The 18,714-nt window shown below is 40.0% G+C and overlaps 1 protein-coding gene across 1 annotated transcript in view; it reads right to left on the bottom strand.

Annotated features, from left to right (window-relative positions):
- Positions 1-1,263: 1,263 nt before the first annotated feature.
- Positions 1,264-18,714, bottom strand: part of LOC144368656 (uncharacterized) — a 260,549-nt gene continuing 243,098 nt past the window's right edge. Inside the window, exons 3-5 of the mRNA XM_078027814.1 lie at positions 17,000-17,060; positions 1,673-1,742; positions 1,264-1,417 (exon numbers count right to left, since the gene is read on the bottom strand). Coding sequence (XP_077883940.1) covers positions 1,691-1,742; positions 17,000-17,060 — 113 coding nt within the window. The 3' untranslated portion in view covers positions 1,264-1,417; positions 1,673-1,690. The remainder of the gene's footprint in view (positions 1,418-1,672; positions 1,743-16,999; positions 17,061-18,714) is intronic.

The following is an 18,714-nucleotide window of genomic DNA, read 5'->3' as shown; positions in this document are numbered from 1 at the left end:
TATCAAGGTTAATTTTTTGCATTGATTGATTTGAACATGTTTGTTAGCATTCAGCATTTCAAACAATTACACCGAGAAAAATACCCTCTGTGTCAGCTATCCAGAAACAGCTTTTAATCATAACAATAGGAGCAGCAGAGAATACCTGAAAGGAGTTATCCAAATGTAACAATTTCAGCTATGTAATGGCAATTCAATCTTCTGCCCAAAATTAATCTGATATTTCTATGGGAATAGCTAACTGATCACCCTCTTCACTTATCTGGACATTCCTGAGGGGAATGTACCATTGTGTCAGACATTGACCTTGGCTGCCCTTCAGCACAAACAACAAACCCTTGGTTGCTTTCCTTATGGAGAGAAATAAGAGAAAGGCAACAAAGGTGGGCTTTTCAAAGCACAATTACCCATTATCAGCATTTTTTTTTCCTTCACAAAATTGTATCCATTGAAAATCAAACATTTATTTCTGGAAAGATTATTTTTTTTAAAGGGTCCAAAGATCTTGTCCAACTTAGTCCAGGAATACTCCAGAGGATATAAAAAAATTCCATAACACAAATGGGCTCACGATTTCTGAGGCAGATGAGTGGCCCCAGTGTCAGAATCTTTTCAGTCCCTGAGCTTGGACCTCAGGCTTGTCATTCCAGAGAGGACACTTACATACTTCCGGGAATGTGGCTTCTTGGGATCATTCAGGCCAGATCTTGGCTTCTCAACCCTCGAATTTGGGACCAGGTAATTCTCTGCTGCAGAGTCTGTCTTATCCTTGTAGGATGTTTAGCAGCATCCCTGGCCTCTACCCAATGGATGCCAGCAGGTAGCACCTTCCACTCACACCTGTGACAAATGAGTGTCCCTACCCTGCTGACTGATGTCCCAAGGCAAAGAAGGGAGATTTAATCCTGCTAAAGAACTCAGAACTAGCTGGGTGCTATGGTACACACCTGAATCCCAGCAACTCAGGAAGCTGAGGCAGGAAGATTGCAAGTTCCAGGCCAGCTTTAGTAACTTAGTGAGGCCCTAAGCAACTTAGTTGAGACCCTGTCTCAAAATTTAAAAAAATACATATATATATATATATATATATATATATATATATATATATATATGTGTGTGTGTGTGTGTGTGTGTGTGTGTGTGTATGTGTGTGTGTGTGTGTGTGTGTGTGTGTGTGTGTGTGTGTGTGAATTTATATAACTGGAGATGTAGCTCACTGGTAGAGCATCCCTGGGTTAAATCTCTAGTACCAAAAACAAGGGGTTGGGGGTAAAACCATCAGTTTTTTTTTAATTTAAATTAAAATCTAGAAATTTTAGTTACAATGTGTGCCTTAATTTGGGTTTTCTCAGAAGATGACCATGAGGTCAGAATCTGGGTGCAGGTTCTTCATTTAGGAGGTGCTCCCAGAAATCATCTGCAGAGGAGGGAAAATGAGAGAGAGAGATGGGAAGGAAGCCTGCAGCAGCTAGTTCACGAACAGGTTATTTCTCTATCCCCACAAAGGTTCGTCCCGCCTGGACCCCTGGGAGACTGTGAAGAGTGTGCTCACTTTCATCTCCACAAGAGGCAAGGGACCTTCACCAACTCCCCTCTCCATTGGCTAACTACTGCTCCTAAGGTCATTTATTCCCTGGCATCTTATTTGTGCCTCAGGGGAGGCTGTTCATACCTGGGCCAGAGAAAACCTTCAGGGAGGACAGCAGGTGTTGGCAGCCGAAAGCGTTATCAATGTGTAGTCCCTAGAACCAGAGCAGAAGATGCCTTATTAGAGAACTTTTTTTGGACCACAAATCCTGTAGCAGTTCCCAAGACATATTACTGGAACTTCAAGTGTTTCATACAGAATCTTTGTTTCTCCAGGGGACTCTGATGAAGCACTCAGGTGTGTGGACCACTGGTCTAGAGCATCGTGCTTAAGCAGGGCTGATGTTGCCCTCAGGGGACCTTTGGCAATATCTGGAGATATTGCTGGAAGTCCTAGCTGAAGAGTGGCAGGTGTACTGCCGGCATCTAGTGGGTAGAGATGAGCGATGATGTTGAACATCCTAAGATACCCAGGGCAGCAAAGATTCATCCTGGGCAACATGTCAACAGTGCCAAGATTGAGAAAGGCTTCAGGAGTTATCTCCCCATCACGACTTTCCTTTTGGTGCATTTATTCTATTTTCTTCCAAGGGCAGCTTGTCCTTGCAATATTACAAAACAGTGCTAAACATCACAGTTTAGATTACAGGGAGTATAGGTATGCCGTTCCTTCTTCCCACCGTGCATAATGCTCAGAATCCTCCATTTTCACCTCTCCTCAAGGAGTCTCCTTGGGATGTCCTTTTCTCTCCAATGAAACAGCCACACTCTTCCCCAAATCCTCTATCTTTCTCCACTCCATACAGCTAAAATTGCGGCCACCGTTTCAGTGTCTCCTGTCACGTTGATCCATGCATTCGTTGTCTCCTGTCACGTTGATCCATGCATTCGTAACCTTGGGGTTTCCTTAACTGTGAGCAGGAAGCTGTCTAATCACCAAATCCACTTGGCTCCCAGTCGTATAATCCTCAGAAGAGGTGGAAGGATTAATACTCCCTTGCTGATCTGAGGTCCCAGTTTCAGGTGAATAAAGATATCATTGAAATACTCTGATATCACAGGTGTCACAACAAGACACCCTAGCAGAGCCAGAGAAACGCCCCTTGGAATTGACTTCAGGATAGCAAATTCATTTAGAATATGCCAACCCACACATCGTTCATGGAGGTATGTTATGGTGTTTAGATGGGGGGTGTGCAAGCTCATGTGTGAGACCATGAAAGAGAGTTTAGAGGTGAAATTTGGGGTTATGAGAGCCTTAACCTAATCAGTGCATTAAGCCACTGACATGGCTTAACTGGGTGGTAACTGTAGGCAGGAAGGGTGTGGCTGGAGGAGATGGGTCCCTGAGGGTCTGCCTTTTGGGTACTTATTTTATAGTAGTGAGGACAGCTCTGTCTCTGCTTCCTGGGGCAATGTTCCCAGCTGTTTTCCTCTTTCACGCTCAGTCCTGATGTCCTGCCTCACCTCAAACCTCGAAGGAATGGAGTCAGCCATCTATGGACTGAGACATCTGAAACTGTGTGCTCCCAAATAAACTTTTCCTCCTCTAATTGTTATTGTCAGGTCTTTTGTTTTTATAAACAACCAACATTCAGCATCTACTCTGTTTTAAGCAGAGTGTGCTTAACTCTGTGACCCTTGCTCCCTGGCATTACCTCCATGAAGATGTTTACTATCAAAATGTACGCGGGCAGAGGTCTATCATTGGTTGACTTTTTAATGGCAATAGGAGCCCAGATGGCACAGATGACCCACTGTAGCTACCAAAGCTCTCCCTGGAAGGGAAGGTTGGGGAGAATCTGCCAAAGAGAAGTCAGAGTTGTTCCTGCCTTGGAGGATGAACAGTGCTCCAAGCCAGGGCATGCAGGTGGCCTTTGGAAGCTGGGAACATCTGATTGACAGCTGCCAAGGCAGCAAAGACATCAGTATCAGACCATAGGAACTGGAGTCTGGAGACAGACCCTTTTCCAGAAGTTCCAAACAAGGACCCTGGCAGGCCAAAGTCTGCCACCTTGCATTTTAGCCTAATGAGGCTCTGAGCAGAGTACCCCATGAGCCCATCTGAACTTCTAACCTACACAACTGCAGAATAAGACAGGTATTGAGGACTGAAATTACAGTTATTGGCCAGCAGCAAGTGAAAGCCAACACACCGTTAGTACTTCCCCTTTGTGCTCAAGCAACACGATGAGGTAAGTTTTCCAAGTTCTATGATCAAGAAGGCCAACACTTGGAAATACTGATTACTGATCAGGGTTCTAAAATTAGTAGATTAATAGATTAGTTCAGATCAGAGTTTAGATTTGTCTGTCGCCAAACTCGATAGTATTACCAACTTAAAGGCAAGCATCCAGAGGCAAGAACAGGTTGGACTAGTTTATTCATTTATTTGGTGGTATTTCCTAAGGTGTTTAAAATAAATTATTCAAATTAGGATTAGCTAAATTTATTCAAGAAACAAAATAATCCATAAATCATGTAGATGTAAATAACGTTGTTAGGCTTTTTGGTACTAAATGCTACCTAAAAGTGGTCTGGATAGTATTATTATAAGATAATAGGATTAATTATAAGATAAAGTTTAGCCAGGCATGCCTGTAACCCCAGCAGCTCCAGAGGCTAAGGCTGGAAGATCACAGTTCAAAGCCAGCCTCAGCAACTTAGGCCCTAAGCAACTTAGTGAGACCCTGTCTCAAAATAAAAAATTACAAGGGCTAGGGATGTTGCTCAGTGGTAAAAGCATCTCTGGGTTCAATCCCAAGTTCAAAAAAAAAAAAAAAAACAAAGAAAGATAAAGTATGCCACCCAACTACAAGGACTATAAACAAAATATTACTACCCAGGTTTTTTTTAAAAGAGAATTATTTTCTCTTAGGACAAGAAGCTGTGGGGAACTTTACAGGGAGGGCTCTTCCTTTCATTCTTCCCCTTTGCCTTTTAATTCTAACACAGATTAATTCTTTTGAAAGAACACACCCCGGCAGTAGGCAGTACAAAGTCAACTTTAAAGGCTCTCTGCATAAAGGCTTTTTAAAAAGAGGAACATGTGTCCCGACGCGTTATGCAATGTTGGGTGTTTTTTACTCCCCTTCAATTTTTAGGTTCTTATTTAAATCAGCAACGATATGCAGCAAGTGGCATGAGGGCTTTTGTATAAATACAATTGTACTTAATTCAGCAAGAGAAACTTGAAAGTGAACACATTTCTATTTTGCGCAGAACGCTTAGAGAAGAGGAAAGGCTACCAAAACAGGTTAAAAAAAACGAAGACGAATAAATAAAATATGTTCACGACAGGATAACAATCTGGGACCGGCTGCTCTTGAACAAACATTTATTATTGCCATCCATCTGAGGTTCAGTAGAAAATAGAATTTCCAGAAAGACATGGAACAGGAAATGTGTATCTGATAATCAAATATGCAAAGCTCCTCACTCCTAAGGATAATTGTTTTCCAGATAAAGCCTCGAGCTTGTTTAAGTGACATATAAATAACTCAAAAGTGTGTGTTGAAAAAGAGAGAGAGAGAACGAGACAGAGAGAGAATCCAGAGCTCAAATCTGTACATAAGCAGACCAAGAAATAAGTTCTACGTATTTTGGCAGGAAACTTCTTCTCTCTCTGGTTTGTCCTAAGGTTTGCAAGGATTTTGCTGGTGAGCTGCATGGATCGGAGATCTGAACTTTTCTTGGTACCTAGACCACCAGCCTGGGGTCTGGGCTACCTGCATCTCCCACCTGGATTGCTGGGGCAATCTGTTCATGGTCTCTGTTGCCATCTTTACGTCTCTATGATCAGCTCAATGTACCAGCCAGGGCAATCCATTTGAAATGTAAGTCAAATTGGGCTATTCCTCTTCCCAAAGTCCCACAGGGTCGCCATTTTACATCAAGTCTTCAACTCGGCAATCTCCATCTGAAATGTCAAATTTCCCACAACTCCTGCCTCCAGACCTCAGTCTCTATGTCTCTGTCTCTCTGTCTCTGTCTCTGTCTCTGTCTCTCTCTCTCTCTCTCTCTCTCTCTCTCTCTCTCTCCCTCTCTCTCTCTCTCTCTCTCTCTCTCTCTCTCTCTGGTACCAGGATTGAACTCAGGAGCACTCAATCACTGAGCCACATCCCCAGACCTATTTTGTATTTTTTTTAGAGACAGGATCTCACTGAGCTGCTTAGTGCCTCGCTATGGCTGAGGCTGACTTTGAACTCATGTTCCTCCTGCCTCAGCCTCCAGAGCAGCTGGGATTACAGGTGTGCCCCACTCACCCTGCTCTGTGACCGTCTCTTAAATCCCTCTCTGCTCCAATCCTGAAGTCTCTTTGTTACTCTTCAAGCAAGTCAGGCCGACGTCCACAATAAATTCTTGTCCCTGTGTTTTTTACTGCCTGCAACATTCTTCCTCCAAATATCATTCTTGTTCAAATTTCTTAATGCCACCCACCCTCAGCCTCATATTGAGAACTGTCATGTACCACCCCATCATACCTGATGCTGCCCTGTTTCTCCCAATTCCCATCCCATTCATCACTGTCCACCTATGGAAACATTCACATAGGATAGTGACAGTTCACTGTCCAGCTTCTCCCACTAGAATGTCAGGTCCAAAACACGGGATTTTTTTTGGTTTCTAGAAGAGTACTCCCAATAGAAAGATAATGAAAGTACCATATATAAAGTTTTCTAGAAGCTTCAAAAAATAGCAAAAGGCAAAACTTCAAAGTGATATCATTAGATACTTGCTGTATGCCTCCATATAGCATGAGTCTCTAAAAGAGTATCATTTCTATGTGTGGCACTGGCTGTTTTTCTGAACCATATGTGGCTGATGGCTCTAGGAACGGATGTGTCAGGTCTGAAACAATCTTGACACTTAGTAACATCTGATTATGTCAGTTCAATTTGTTGATATTAAATCTGTTGAAAAAGGAACAAATGAGTTTGGGGACGGGATGTCCTGTCTGAGGTTACCTCTCCTACTGGAAATTGATGAATTATTCAGCCCTTCTTTTTGCCCTAACTCCCAGTAAATGGATGGAGTTGGAGAATATGGTGCTAAACGAAATAAGCCAATCCCAAAAAACCAAAGGCCGAATGTTCTCTCTGATAAGTGAATACGCTGATCCATAATGGGGAGTGGGGAGCGTGGGAAAATGGAGGAACTTTGATGGGTCAAAGGGGAGAGAGGGATGGGGAAGGAGCAGGAAAGATGGTGGAAAAAGATGGACATCATTACCCTAGGTATATGTATGACTGCACACAGGGTGCGACACTACATCATGTACAACCAGAGACATGAAGAGTTGTGCTGCCATTGTGTACAATGAATCAAAATGCCTTCTGCTGTCTCATAGACCTAATTTAAAATAATTAATTAAATAATAGAAAGAAAAATAGAACCCTACAATGCAAAAAAATAAAAATAAAAGAAATGAAGAAAAGACAGACTCAGCTATTTCTCTCCTGCAGATCTCTCTCATCACCTGTCTTTATTGCACTTAGTAAGTCACTCCATGAGGTTTCCCTCCAAAATTCCAACACAAGTAAATTCTCCATTCTCTAAATTTCACAACAACTTGCAATTCTTATCTTGGTGCCTGAAGCCCACTGGGGGATAGCATGAATTGAATGGACCATCATTAAGGATAAAAATGCATCCACACATATAGGTTTTGCCCATAATCCCTGGTGTTTCATGGAGCACTAGTGAAGAACCCACATGACAGATTGATGTAGCCAGTAGGGTTTCAGAATTGATTCAGTAAAAAAATGACTATCAAAGCCCAAATTCTTCTGACTTTCTAAACTCCACAGTGTAGATAACTGCAAATGGGAGGAGCTCTAAGTAACCTCACCCAATCCGTCTTTCCTATTTCCACTCCACCTTTCTAAGGGTTTATATGTGAAATCCTATGAATTTTCTTCATTTCTAATTCTTCTCATTCTTTCAATCTAGATGTTGATCCATTCTTTAACTTACAAGTCCCCATTACTATCTTTAATCTTATGAGCCAATGTGAATAAGTATATGGTAAGGAGTATGTCTTCATAATAAATGCTTTTTCAAAATATATATGAAATGGGGCAGTTACCTGCTAATAGAGTCACATTAGCCCAAAGTGAAATTGCTATGTTCAGCACTAGTCTTCCTGAAAAAATGTATAAACCAGATTTGCATATAATATATGTAGTGCCTGAGTTCTGCTGCAACTTATGATGGGTAGCTGGATGTACACAGAAAATAATTTAAAATGGGTACTAAGGAAATATTCTTGTGCACAAATAAACAGTATACTGGAAAAAGCAATATTATTCACTATTTCCAAAAGATTTAAACAACGGATATGTCAAAAGATGACTGCATAAGAAAATGTGTTGTGCACATACCATTATTGTACATAGTATTTACCCATAAACAGAGTGAAATGCTGGTACAAGCTGTAATGTGAATGAACTTTGAAAACTTTATGCTTAGTGAAGGAAGTTATATGCAAAACATCACGTGTCATATTCTGTTTAAATGATATAACCAGAATAAGGAGGTTTGTAGAGACAGAAAACATATTGGGGTTTGCCAGAGACTGGTGGAGAGAGGGAAAGAATGAAGATTTCTTCATGGGACCGGGTTGTCTTTGGGGTGATGAAAATATATTGAAATTCAATGCAGGTGGAATGTACTAAATAGCATTGAACTATTCACTTCAAAATGATTGATTTTATATTGTGTGTATTTCACTTTGATTCAGCTTTTTTTTTATTTTTTAAGTAGGAAAGAAGGGCAGTTCAAACCCTTCATCTTCTACTTCACTCAGGGTTAAAGACATGGTCCTTCCCATGCTCTACACAGTCTGGCCCTGTGACCTTGCAGAGATCCTTGAGTTCTGCTCTCAAGTCCCATTTTTCATTTCATAGGAGCCTCCTTGCTGTGCCCAGGGAACTTCAGTCCAGCTCTCCCCATTCCCCAGGACCTTGCTGTTCCCGCTTCTCAATGCTTTTCCCTGACTTCATGGTTCATAGAGCCAGCACAATGTAGCTTATGTATTCCATTCAGTTTCCACTGCACAGGAACAGCGTATGTAAGGTCCCTGAGGACGGGGGACCCTGTTGTCTGTCCTGCCATCCTTCCAATGCCTGAGCCAGTGCTGGGCACACTTAGGCACCAGTGGGCCTCCCACAGTATCTACTGACCTCTTGGAGCTTTGTGTTCTGTGAATCAGATGCCTCATGGAGACTGATACAAAGTTGAGTTGAGTGGCAAGGAAGGCAAAGTGTTACATGTGTGGCTCAAGTTTGGGCTGAGTGGTTCTAGAACCCACAGCAGAGGCAGCACTTCCGTCTCTGGGCTCAGTGGCCTTGTATTGTAAAGAGCTTGGAGAATCGTTCCTGGAAGGAAGCTCAGAATGGAGTTTATTTCCTTAGTTTTCCCCATGATTCCACTGGCCGTGTAAGTCCCTGAATGAATCACTCAATGCTTAATTGACTAAAAATGGATTCTGTTATCTCCAAATGAGAGCCTTGACCAACACAGTATGATTCAGAGAGAAGAAAATCATGAAGTTGTTCTGTGTTCAATGAATAAACTGTTCTGTTTCTCCATCTGACAAATAACTCATAGCCCATGACTACTTTCTTCTCAAAAAGAGAGAAAAAAAAATCATTTGACACAGAGAATTTTGGCTCCCATCACCCCAACATCTGTAGGTTTTAAATTCATTACTTTAAAATAAATCTACTAACTTGTTAAAGCTTTTACCCCCAAATCAGTAATTTTCTTGTTTCTGCTGGGTAATAGAATAGTTACCTACGGACAGTGCTATTCAGTTGGTGCAAAATATTCTTTTTCTACATTTCTATATCGTTCAAGCATAGTTGTCCAAGCTACAACTACCAAATCCCAAAGACGATGATAAAAATGTATTCTTCATATTTTTATTGATCAGCTAGCTGATTGGCAGGTGGCTGATGTAGGGAGAGAGATTGTTCTGGTGAGCACCATATGCTGCACATCTGACTGAGCTTGAGTCTTACCTAGGTCTGCTCTAGGTGAGGGCTACTATTTACTGGGGGAACATCTTTTCATGTGATGGCAATGGAGCCAGTAGAAGCAGACAAACTCTCCACAGGCCTAGGTTCAGAAATGGCCACTGTCCCTCCACCACCTTCCACAGGCCAAATCAAGTGCCATAGCAGAGTTGAAGGTTGATGGGTGGAAAAAACACTTCAACTGCTTTGGGAAGCCTTGCACACTTTCATGGCAAAGAGCAAGGGTTCAGGGATGAGTGAAAACCTGGGCCAGTGAAATCCTCCAACTTCCTTATGAGGAAATTCACAGCCATCAGAAGTCCGACTCTAATCTTAACATTGATTGTATTATTATTATTAAGTTTTAATAATTAGGAGGATGTATTTTATGGATTCTGTTTTTGAAATTAACCATCAAGATCCACCTAATCATGTCCAAGTATGATTTTTATCAACCATTTTATGTGTCCATTATAAGGAGACAGATTCCTACACGCAAGCAGGGATTACGGTTCCCTTTTCTTTAATGAATGAATACCTTTATCAACATGTAGGTCAAGTCAAATTCTGAGTCTTCCCCTTTCAGGAAGGTACAGAAGATGACCATAAATTTATAAAATGTGACATTTTAATCAAGCCCCAAGCTGTTGGCTAATTACATTCAGTGCACTTAAAAGAAAATACAGGAGATGTCAGGTTGGAGTAGAGATGAGCCCCAAATTGTCCTTAGTACTTCGCTGATCATTATGAATACCATGGTATCAAATTACGCAGAAAAGAGAGAGCAGTAAATCCTTTTAAAAGTCACATTTCCAATTTTCTTTTCAATTTCATTTTGGAGTAAATTTGGACACAGTTTTATTCAAAAGCTGACATTTTCTTTCAGTGCATCTTTTCTGTACAAAATATGTATAATGGATCTACTCGGAGCACTGGAGACCATTAAGCTACGGAAGCATGAAATCAACTAGAAATTATTATTTTAATTCTATGCACTTGTGCATAACAGGACGAATGCTGTGCCAAATAAACCTTCATCAGGACTCTACCTAGTATTCTACATACTAATGGAGCTTGAAGTTTAGAATATAGATGTGAGGGGATGCAGCCAGACAGACAGAATCAAAATCAAGAGATTAGTTTCCTATCCCAGGAGAATTATCAGCAACTGAACTAAGAACAGAGGCAAAGCATATGCCACCCTTCCTAGTCTCTTGGCTTTTCTCACTGATGATATAACTGAACTAATCTGCCCTGGTTTTCCAAGGATATGGTATGTGAAAAACCAGAGGTGCTCCTTTTCCATCAAAAGATGCACCACCACCACCCCCATGCAACCCTAGCGATATTTACTACGCCAAACATCACAAAAGTAACTGGCCTACACTAGTATCCATTATTCTGGCTCACAGAAGTGATAACTGAGCTTTTGATATCATTCTGCCTCCCATTCTTTCCCACACATCTCTCTCTCCACTGAGCTATTTGCTGATGTAAGTAATGTTTTATAAAGCAAGAAGATGGCAAAGAATAGCAAAGTCATTATGTATCTCATTATTTCTGTGCCTCCTGGAAAGAGGAGGTTCGGGTCGGTGCGGGCAGCAAGGAGAATTGATAGTGAAGGAAAATCACCGGGCCGCTTACTACAAAGCACCTGTTAAAAGCGGGACGTGTTTATATTTTCCTGAGACTAGTTTTACTTTTGAAAATCAAAAAACTGCACAGGACTACAAGGGGATTCAGAAGATATCATATCTGTTATGGTTAAAATAGGAGGTGCCCCCCCCCACAGAAGTTCATGTGTGAGACAATGCAAGAAATTTCAGAAGTGGAAATGGTTAGATTATTAGATTAATCAGTGGCATGGACTAATCCACTGATGTGGATGAACTGGGTGGTAACTGTAGGCAGGTAGGCTTTGGCTGGAGTGTGTATGTAGTCCATTGAAGGCATGCCTTTGGCGTTTATGTGTTGGGCTTCCTGGTACCTCATCCTGGGTTGCTTTCCTCTGTCACAGCCTTCCAGCATGATGGGCTGCCTCACCTGGGACCCAGCACTATAAGTTGGCCATATATAGACTGAACCTCTGAAATCAGGAGCCAAAATAAGCTTTTCCTTCTCTGAGGTTTTCTTGTTGGCTGTTTTGGTCACAGCAATGAAAACCTAACTAAAACAATGTCCATTCTTTTGGTCAAAGGCAAGACCACACAGGAACAAGCAAAGAGTGGCAGAAATGTGAGGTGCAAGCCAGCAATTTTTCCTTCTACTGTAAGGGTCTGGCGAAGCGTCAGAGAAAGAGACCACACAAGAGACTGGCTCCATGCAATTGGCAAAAGGGGATTTATTAATTCAGCATGCTGAGGTTCCAGGCTCACTCAGGAAGATAGAGCAGCCCAGAGCCCAGAGCAGAGGTCAAACAGAGCTTAAGTACACTTTTTGAAGAGGACGGGGGGCTTTGCATACATCAGAACAAATCATCATGAGGCGCCGGAAAATTGAACAACAACTCTGAGACATGATTAGTACATTCATTGGCGGGAACAGTCTGGGCAGGGGTGATTGGTCACTCCTAAGCGGGGTACACATTCAAACTGATTGGTTTTGGGGCCTGGATGCCTACGTGCTGAGCTACTCAGAGCCCTTAGCTATTAAACAACCAGGGAATCAGTGGAAATTTTTACTGGGCAGTTCCAGTATTGTCCTAACAGCTACAGGGATTACAGGTTCTGGGGGTAGCAGAGGAATTTTAACAATACCTAGTCTTTTACTTTTTAACCCAGGCCTTGCAGTTTAGAAACTTTACAATGCCCGGTCTTTTACACTTTAACTCAGGCTTTGCAGCTTAGAATCAGCTTAGAAATTTTCCTTTACACTACAATCTGGAAAATCCCTGGCTTAAAGAAAAGGTGGTGCTTGGTGTCACTTACTGAAGGTTTCAGGAAAAAAATCTGTATTTCTATATTTCCCCTTCTTTATCAGAAATCTTGTCAGGAAGAGGATGGTTTAAGATTATATGGGATCACATAGTTATTATTTAATGTTTCATTTTATTTGCAGAGGTAGAGAGTCAGCTTAACTCCTCTTTTGTAGAGTTATTAGATACAAAGGAAGAGAGAGAGAAAAAGGAAGGAAGAAGGAAGGCTTTTTAAAAAAATTTTCAATAAATAACTTAAAAAGAGAAATTAATTTTCTTTCTTTCACTTAGTTGTAGTTATTAGGACAGGCACTCTATGATCTAAAACACAAAACTAACCTGAGAATATGTGCATTTCCCAGTTCGAAAATGCTTATGCAAATTTTCCCACCTTGCTAAGACTTTTTCTGAATAATTTTGTTTAGAGAAATAAGAGGTTGTAATGGTGTGGTTTTTAGGTCCTCGAGAAAGAATGTTCAGTGAGCTTCTGCCTAATTTTTCAACATTTCGAGTATCAATTCTCAGCAGATGCAGTAAATTAAAATTAGAAACCTATAAATTTTGCAAATAACAACAAAGTGATGTGCCATCACTCTGCTAACAAGAGCATGCTCTACTGAGCTACCATCTGAACAGAAGGGAATCCGATGGAATGTTTCACTGAATCACAATGGTGTCGCCAAAGAAAAAACTTTTCCAAAGTTTTAACACCGGAGACCATGAAAATCAATCTACTGAACTCTAAGTTTGAGGAATTAGGACACATAGTTACAGCTTATCATTATAATCCTTATAGAAAAATAAGCGTTTACGTTCATACTGTTGAATTTGCTGATGAAACATTTCTTTGTTTTTCCTAGAATGTATGTAAATGTGTAGGTTGTTTGTTTTAAGAGAAAATATGTCAAGCCAGGATTTGCAATTCCTCTCAGTTGTAGATTTCTGTCTCATTGTTAAAGGAAAATTGTGCTTTTATTTTGCCCAAGCACTCAAAAACCTATTCACAATGCCATTCATTATGTACTAGGTGATAATCATGGTTAAGATACTCAAATGCCTGATCTAAGATGGAAATTGCATTCAGACGCACAAGAGAGAGTTATTATTATCTTTTTATCATTTACAAAGCAAAGAAAACCCAGCCAACAAGATCCTCAGATACCTGGAAACCCAATGGGCTCAATATCAGGGTAGTTTTCTATTTCCATTTGCAAGTACATGGTGGGAATGACGGCCACTCCTTGTGTAATGACTGCATCCTCAACTTCATCAGTTATTAAAAAGCTAGGGAGAGAATCAGAGCTGTGGTGCAAGGGCCCGGGATTGTTGGGAAGAGACCTTTCATGCTATAGTCTTAGGATAAAAGCTGAATTATAAATGAACCTGGGAGGCTTTGCAAGGCACTCACTGTCTGTCCCATGCTGTGCAGTCTGCCTGTGCAAAGGAAAATCCCCTTTGAGGAGATTAGCAGAGGTGGTTTGTGTGTGATCACAGCGGCTGAGGGGATGTGTGTGACTCTTGCCTAAGCTTAAAGTGGATTAGCAGGACTTAAAAGATGGAAAATTGTTTTGTGCAAAGCTCACCACGCTTTTGGAAACATAAATGAAATCACAGTCCTATGAACGTAAATCTGATTTCTCTCAGTTCAATGTGGTGAAAATCCCCTTCTGAACGTTTAAACAACAAAAAAAAGGACATGGTGTGCCAATATTCATGTCAGCTAATGACTGTTGCACATTTGAAAAGAATTTCTTACTTTCCCTCCCCCCTTAGGTAGGCATTGGATTCATCAGTAAGGATGTCATTTCACATGTTTGAAGAGACAATGTGGTGAATGGGACATTGGACAAGAAATAAAAAGAATCAGATTTTGTTCCCAATTCAGCCAGTCTCTCTGGGTTAACTTGAACAAAACCTTTAACTTTTCTTGTGTTTGGTATTTTTATCTATAAAATAAGAAAATATGCCCCCCATGGCCCTTAAAATTCAGCAGGATGTATCCAATTATGTTGTGCATTTGGGACAGCTTTATTAAAATACAGTATTCTGTAAGTTTTAGTTTTTTGCTGATATTCTTATCAGTGGTAACAACTGATAATTTTTGTTAATATCCCATAACTCACCTGCATATTAATATATTATTCTCTGAAAATGTATTCCATAACAAAAAGAACAGGGAGAGGATGTTTATATGGGACAGAGCAAATCATTATGATTAAATGCTGTTTTATTTCCTCTCTTCCACCAGTAAAATTCATCATTCCATCTCACCAAATAATTCAGAGTGTTTGTAAGCCATTGGACCGCGGTTCATTTTTCACAAGTAAAAACAACACAAAAGTTGTGCTGCATGTTTACTAGTGACCCATGGACTACATTATCTCCTTGCAAGAAACTGGGTCTTACAAAGGCAAGAGTATCCACAGATGGGTGTTCATCTCCCTTTACTTCTACGTGGACCATCCATGAGCAACATTTGGTGTTCTCTTTCCTATCAATCCTCAGGAAGAGGAAGACACTTTTTTAGCCAACTATCAAAGTCATTAAAATTATAAATTGGAGTCAACCATCTGTTTTCAGAAAGAAATATTTCAGGGCCCTGATGTTTTGTGAAAAATAAAGGAGGTCAACTCATCAAATCCTGAGATATTCTCTAGTAAAAGGTACATCTCAGCTCTTACAATTGGAGGGTCTCAAAAACCAGTACTTGGGCTGGGCACCGTAGCACACACCTGTAATCCTCCCAGTGACTCTGGGAGGCTGAGGCAGTAGGATCGCGAGTTCAAAGCCAGCCTCAGCAAAGGAGAGGTGCTAAGCAACTCAGTGAGAACCTGTCTCTAAATAAAATACAAAATAGGGCTGGGGAGGTGGCTCAGTGGTTGAGTGCCCCTGAGGTGATTTCAATCCCTGGTACCCAAAACAAGCAAACAAACAAAAAACATTACTTGCTCTGTTCTGCTATGACTTGATCAGCCATGTTTCAACCTAGAGAGAGAATCCTCTGTTAAAAACAAAAAGTTTTTTAAAGATCACAAAGCTGACATACATCACAAAGAAAATTTAACTTACAAAAATAGAAAACAGAAAATACTAGAAAAAAATTGGAACATCACTCAATCACTGACATCTAATTATACTTGTTAACCTGATAAAGATTTGTACATTAGACATCTATAGTTGCAGAGAAATTAAGAATTCATAATTCAAGTAGAGAAATAGTTATCTGGAAATATGGTATAAAGTCTAGGCAGGACCATAATACACCCCCACATTCAACCTTTATCTTTACTATTTCAATTAATAACTTAATCCCAGTCATTCTGTGTCCTTTTTTATGGGGGGGGTGTGAGGGGACAGAACACATACTTAGGGAAATTACTTGAGGGAACTGAAATCTGACTCCAGAAATCTCAATCCAAGACTTTTCAGACCCACATAGAATATATCATGGTAAAACAAACAAGTTGACCATTTTCAACAACTCTGTTAGCTTTTGCCTGGCTGCAACCAAAAGACCTGACAAAAACAATTTACAAGAGGAAAAGTTTATTTTGACTCATGATTTCAGAGGTTTGGTCCAGAGTCAGCTGACTCCATAGCTCTGAGGCCAAGGTAGGCAGAATATCATGGTGGAAGCGTGTGATGGAGGAAAATGGCTCAGGTATGACAATCAGGAAGGAGAGAGAGAGAGAGAGGACTGTTCATCAATTTCTATTGATGATAAAAATAGAAACCCTAAAAGCATGCCCCCAGTGACCTAAATCCTCCAGCCACACCTTATCCACCAGGAGTTACCAAGAAGTTAATCCACATCAGTGGATTAATTCACTCTTAGGCTTCAGTTCTCATAATCTAGTCATTTCACCACTGAAATTTATTGCATTATCTCACACTTGGGATTTTGGAGGACACTTTGTATCTAAACCATAAAAGCAACCAAGAGATAGCTTATAATTATCATTAATATTACAAACACAGTTATAATATAGTCAATGCAAAAGCATAGGATCATAGTAAGATGAACAACAAAAAAAAGAATATCAGGATATAAAAATGGCCCCCGTGATATTCCAGAAATATGGGTCACTATGGGTCAGATCTTTGTTGAAGCAGTTTCAGTCTAATTCTAGATTTATGGCCAATCAAATGATTGGTTCACCGCTGGAAATCACACATCCTCAATGAGGAAAGCTCTAACAGTTTACAATATAAATCCTTTGTACTGAATATCAGAATGAGGTCCAGTAATATAGGGCTGAGGACACATCTCAATTTGTAGAGTGCTTGTCTTGAATGCACAAGGCCCTGGGTTCAATCCCTAACACCACACACACACACACACACACACACAAAAAAAAAAAAAAGTCCAGTAATTTACATGATACTTATAACTGGGAACAGCACTTGTGCTGGTGCAAGTCATGCACAAGATCTTGTTCAAACTGATAGGAAAACAATAATCTTTTTTTAACAGACTTACATATGAGGTGATGGCAGTCTGTCTTTAATGACCACCTGAGTCTGATAATTACTCAGCAGACCTGAAAAATAAATGAAAAGAAACTAGGTAATAGCCACAACTGAAGACAGAATATCTATTCTTAGCTTTTATGTTAGATGAGTCAAATAAATTTACTATTCTGTCTAAGGCTGTATTGTGGAAGATCCTGAATTTCTTTCAAACAAGAAGATTAAATTTGAAAATTTCCTGCTAGTGAGAATTTTTAAAAATGCAATGGATGCATGCAATAACTTATTATTGCAAATGTCATATGATAAGCAGATTCATCAGATGAGCAAATCTAAACAAATCTAAGATGATTGAAGGACCAACAATGCCACACAGTAGGAAGAGCTTTGCATACAATGTTATCAAAATGACAACAAGGCAAAGAATATGTAAAGTACTTTTTGAAAGAAAAAATAAACAGTTGATGGCAGGAAGAAATAGATTAACAATGATTATGTTGCTACTTTCTACACTGTAGGGTTAGACCCCTCTGCATCTTTTTAGTTTAAAAGAATACAACTAAAAGGGGGAAATACAAGGAGTAAATAATAGCTGCCAGAATATTAAAACCACAAATCAAAATGATTTGTGCCAATTTAATATGATGCTAAAAAATTCAAATATAATCAACCTTTAGGCTAGCTCCAGATGGAGAGAATGGAACTGTTGACACTGAAAGATCGGGTCTGCTTTGCTCCCAAGTGCCTTGCTCAGTAGTTACAGGATCTCAGAACACTATCCTGGAGGTCAGAGGCTGTTGGCCAGGAAATTTGGTGTAAGGCTGGTGGATATCAGTGACATTCCATGCCACTGTGATCAAGGATACTGCAGCCTGAACCAGAGTCAGGTAGGAATAGTTCACAAAGATGAATATGCTCCCAAATTGGAACTTCCGAAATAGCCTCACCCCAAATAGGACTCCTACTGGTACATCCATTCATAGCATGCATTTTGAACTCCATTCATCTTACAGGTATTATCACTTGATAGCCCATTGATATTTGTGGAAAAACTTCAAAAATCCAACATCTTGACAACTGTGTAGCAGAAGGGGAAGCAGCAATACTTTGCTCCAATCACTCTGTTAAAATCACTGTTTACCAAGGGCTCAAAGCAGCAATCAAAAGTCACGTTCATTAACCACAAATAAATTAATTCAATTAGTTGGAAATAAAGAATTTTATTATAAGCAAATAACCACAGGTCACGAATATCAGAAAAACAAAATTATATCCATACTTTTGGGGGCAATCATTCCTTAAACAATACAGTATAGCAACTATTTACAAATAGAGTTGTATTGTTTATGATAAGTAATCTAGAGATGATTTAATGTAAACAGGAGGTTTATACAGTTTGTATACAAACACTGTGCCATTTTCTACAAGGTATTTAGGCATCTGTGGATTGGGGTATCTAAGTGAGGTGGGAGGTTCTGGAACCAATTGTCTGCAGAAGATAGCAAGGGATGATTGTGCATATATTTAATTTGCATCATATATTCTTGTACAAATATTGAATTATAAGCAAAAGAGTTACCTTTTTGAATGATATTTAAGAGTAAGCTAATAAATGAATTAGGAACATCATGTGAATTTCAGTATAATGTCACTGAAACTGATGCATCACTCTCAAGAGCGGATAGTCAAAAAGTAGACCAAGAGAAGGTTGTTTGTTATTATGTA

The sequence above is a fragment of the Ictidomys tridecemlineatus genome, chromosome 11 (genome assembly GCF_052094955.1).
Source record: "Ictidomys tridecemlineatus isolate mIctTri1 chromosome 11, mIctTri1.hap1, whole genome shotgun sequence".
NCBI lineage: Eukaryota > Metazoa > Chordata > Mammalia > Rodentia > Sciuridae > Ictidomys > Ictidomys tridecemlineatus.
The sequence above is the reverse complement of the archived record's forward strand: the minus strand, read 5'-3'. Positions and strand labels throughout refer to the sequence as shown.